Here is a 4,034-nt window from a genome sequence, read left to right on the forward strand (position 1 = left end):
AGAGAGAGAGAGAGAGAGAGAGAGAGAGAGAGAGAGAGAGAGAGAGAGAGATATCGGGGGGCCTGTTGTATGTTTGACACACTCTCGCTAGGCAACACATTAGGCTGTTAGTGTTACTGAAACTTTTAGTATGTTTACTTTGTATCTGGATTCTAGAGATTTCTTTGATGTGCGTTAGCTGGAGAAGGACACTTTACCCTCGTGCGTGTTACTTTCTGTGAAGTTTTGATCAAGTTAGTGTATTCGACGTAACACTGTATTGATTGCTTAAATAGGATACGCACTTTGCCTTTGGTTGGAGGGCGCCATTGGTAGGCCCTCCTACTTGTTTTCTTTCTGTTTTTGTTTGTCTGTCTTCTATCTAAGATTTTCTCCCGGCCGTTGTGGTGTCAATGTTCTTCCTTTTACTAAAATAAAACTAAATTAAAAGCATCGTGTTAGGCTCTGCATGTTACTGTACTTAGTATATCTTAAAGCTCGCGTGCTCTTTTTTTTTTCTTCTTTTTATTTAAGGTCTTTTACGCACCCAGCTCTCTTCGAAACAATTTCAATCTTTTAAGAGGCGGACTTAGACCCTGCATGTTAGAGCTAAACCGGGCTGAGGGAGATACAACGTCCCAGCAGAAAGACCGATATACACTACAATATTATTATTTTCCACAAGGGAATCCAAATCAGCGGTACACCACGTATGCCGGTGTTGTTGCTGTGACCTGTTATGTGTTTGTTGCCACAATCGAGTATTCTGGAGGACGGCTGATTTATTTTAATAGTTGAAGAGTTTTTATTTAATATCTAGAAATATGAGAAAGTTGGATTATTTTATTCTTGGCTTTCTTGTGCGTTTCATGTTTGAAATGATTTTTTTTTTAAATGTTTAAAGGCTAAAAATATTGTTTACCACGTTAAGTACCTTTCCGTTACTGTTCAACTGCGTGCTTTTTTAAAACTAACATGGGAAAAGTAATATAGCCCAAGAAAACATGTCTAAAAATAGAAACATTTATCCAATATGCTACAAATTTAAAGAGGTTCTACAACTGTGTTATGGATTTGCACCATATGGCACGAGATAGTATTGGCAGTGAAAGCTGTCGTTTCGCCGGATTGAATGAATGGTTGAAAAGGAAGCCATGGCCTCCCTTCACTGTACACCGCTGCGTGGTCTAATGTTCGTCCGAACCAGTCCTTATTATAAGTATGTCGTTATTGCTTCAGTCTGTATTGGTTTTGTATGCACGCAAAAATACACGTGACTCATACTTCATGTTTGCTTGTTGGAATAAATGCGTGGGTGAGTGTGTGAGTTCGTTGTTGTGTGAGTTGGTATGAGGACACAGTTGTTTGGGATGCTTTCTAGTTGTTTATTTTTTTAACATGCTCCCGATTTAATTTTCTCGGCGGATTAAAATTGCGACTTTTTTTTATTGTCTTCCTTAAAGCTACACACACACTAGCTTCATGTCTACGAATTGCTTCTGCTTCGACCGTCCCTACGGGTAGTAACATCTCTCAGGGACTCTCCTGTTGGTCGTGTAATTCAGTTGCCTGTCGCGAAGGTTTACACGTTTTGTTCCATGCTTCCGGTTCTTTGATGGATATGCTCTAGTTTGCCCTTCTTTTTGCTTTTTAAAGAGATTTTATAATTTACTCACACTTTTTAAAAGTGAACCTAATGATGCAATAACTCGTCCATAATATTCTTTTTAAAATTCAATGCTCCCTTAGTGTTCCTTCGATTTTCGTATTCTTTTTAACCAAACAATAACAACGTTGTTTTCTCTTTTGATATTTCCAGATTCAGGCTGTCCATAGCGAATGTCCGACTAACACTTGGCCACTGAGCGTGGGCAGTTCCGTGGTGGTCCATCTCTCACGCCGCAACTGTCGCTACCTGCGGGACATCGGAGACTTCTGCGTGTGCGCTGTGGTAGCCGACAGGTCTCAGCCCAACAGCGCGCGCCTCGTTTCCGCCGACTGCGGCGCGGCAGACGGACGCCACCCTGGCGCCAGCAGCCCCGAGGCTTCTTCTTCTTCTTCTTCAGACGACAACAGTTCTCCGCCGCTGGAGCCGAGACTGCTGTTGTGCGACCTAACGTTCGACGGCCTGGTAGAGAGACGCGTCGATGAGCGTGAGTTTGCCGCCGTGTTGACCATGGACTGGGCGCGCCGCGTTCGGGACGCGCCGGACCACGAGCTGTCTCTAGTGCTGCGACAGTGTATGGTCGCCTCCGAGTACACCGTCCGCCACCTGCGCTGGGATGACTTGCCGCAGTTTGACCCCGGCAAGCAGGGCGTCGTCGGGGATAACCTCAACCGCAATAACTCTGGCTCCACGCAGAGTAAGACCGGAGACAGAAGGGAACCCTCCTCCCCCACATCCACACAACCTGACACAACGGAAGGTAGGGAACTAGCTGGTCTGACAGGAACCAACAAAACCCTACAGGGTTACTCCGCACAGCGCAAAGATGTGGGCGTTCCGCTGCCGGACTCCACAGTAGACGAGTCTTCTACAGACCCGCCGACGCCTCACGCCACTCTCAGTCCTCCGAGCGCTGTAGGCGTCAAAACCCCCGCCGCTCCCAAAGAGCACGACCTCGGCTACGATCTCACCTTCCACACGTGCCCGAACTCGCCTGCCAGCCCCCAGTATTCCTCCTCCCCGAAGTCACCCTCGACTTGTTCACCCACCTCGTCAATAGCATTGTCGAATCAAAACGCCTCTACAGACACTGTACATCAATCTTCCCCAAATCCATCCTCGCCTCTTTGCTTCCCTCGTGAGGACTCGTCGTCCTCTTCACCTCCTCGTGGTGCGGCACAACAACAACATGACTCGTCCTTATTGTCATCTTCATCACCGCCACTGTCAGCATCACCTCCTCGCAATGACCCCCGACCAGAAATCCCCGCGAAATCCCCCACCTCCTCCCCCGCCCCACCCGACTCCCCCCAGCCTTCGCTACCTCCTCGGTGTCCACAACAATCGTCACCATCGCCGTCGGGTCATTCACCCTCTTCTGTATCATCGTCCTCATCACCTTCCTCTTCCTCCCCCTCACCCTCCCAGCCTCCTAACGTGTATGGCACGTGGCACGGGCGTGGTGGCAAAGACTCAGCTCACAGGCGGACCCCGCAGAGCGCAACTCCCCGAGCTCCCATGGATAGTAGCAGTAGCCACAACAGCAGTGGCGCCCCAGATAATACCTATGCCACCCTTGGAGTAAAGCACAGTCGCCAACACAGCTCTGCCTCATGCAGCTCACAGCACGATTCCGGTAAGAAAGTTGTAATTATGTCTAGCTTTCCGACATTGTAAGAGGCGGTGTGTCAGAATTTGTTGTCAGTCTGTGGTTGGACCGAGCCAAATAAATGGAGAGCCTTGAAAATTCCTAGGAACTCTGAGTTGAAGATTCATATCGGGGCTTTCTATTATTAGTCCAATATATTATCAACTGAACTGTGGAACGCCTCGTAATTAAGACATTGGAAAGGATAAGAACTTGTAAGATTAGCGATAGTGGGACAAAGAGAAAAAAGAAATCACTATGTAAATCAAGCTCGATAAATCATACGTATATTAAAATTGTCGTTGACTACATTAAGAAAATCTTTCGCATGGTCAACGAATAAACTCTAAGACCTCTTGCTGCTATGGTACACGGAGTGAACTGCGTGTATTTAATAGGCTGTGGGTTCATGCTGTCAACTGTCGAAGATTTTTATGATGTGTTCAAATGAGGCGTACGCAGCAGGTCGTATCAAATAATAATGGTAAACATGGTCAACCTGTAAAAGCCCACTATTAACGTCACTCTTTAAATTTCTCTTTTTTTTCATTGTTGCTTTGACTTTGTGTGTCGTAAAAAATATAATATACACTGTGTCATAGCCTTTTTGAGATGTTTTGGATATTGTTTTTTTTGTTTTTTAAAATTTACATTGTCGATGTAAACCCAAGATCCATAGACACTCACCTCTTTTCATTAAGTGTGTGTGTGTGTGTGTGTGTGTGGTGTGTGTGTGTGTGT

The 4,034-nt window shown here is 46.1% G+C and overlaps 1 protein-coding gene across 1 annotated transcript in view; it reads left to right on the forward strand.

The window, feature by feature from the left end:
* Positions 1–4,034, forward strand: part of LOC101857760 — a gene marked incomplete in the record, with an annotated part of 218,162 nt that overhangs the window by 96,086 nt on the left and 118,042 nt on the right. Inside the window, 1 exon segment of the mRNA XM_035971556.1 lies at positions 1,799–3,281. Coding sequence (XP_035827449.1) covers positions 1,799–3,281 — 1,483 coding nt within the window.

Source organism: Aplysia californica, unplaced genomic scaffold (genome assembly GCF_000002075.1).
Source record: "Aplysia californica isolate F4 #8 unplaced genomic scaffold, AplCal3.0 scaffold00018, whole genome shotgun sequence".
Classification (NCBI taxonomy): domain Eukaryota; kingdom Metazoa; phylum Mollusca; class Gastropoda; order Aplysiida; family Aplysiidae; genus Aplysia; species Aplysia californica.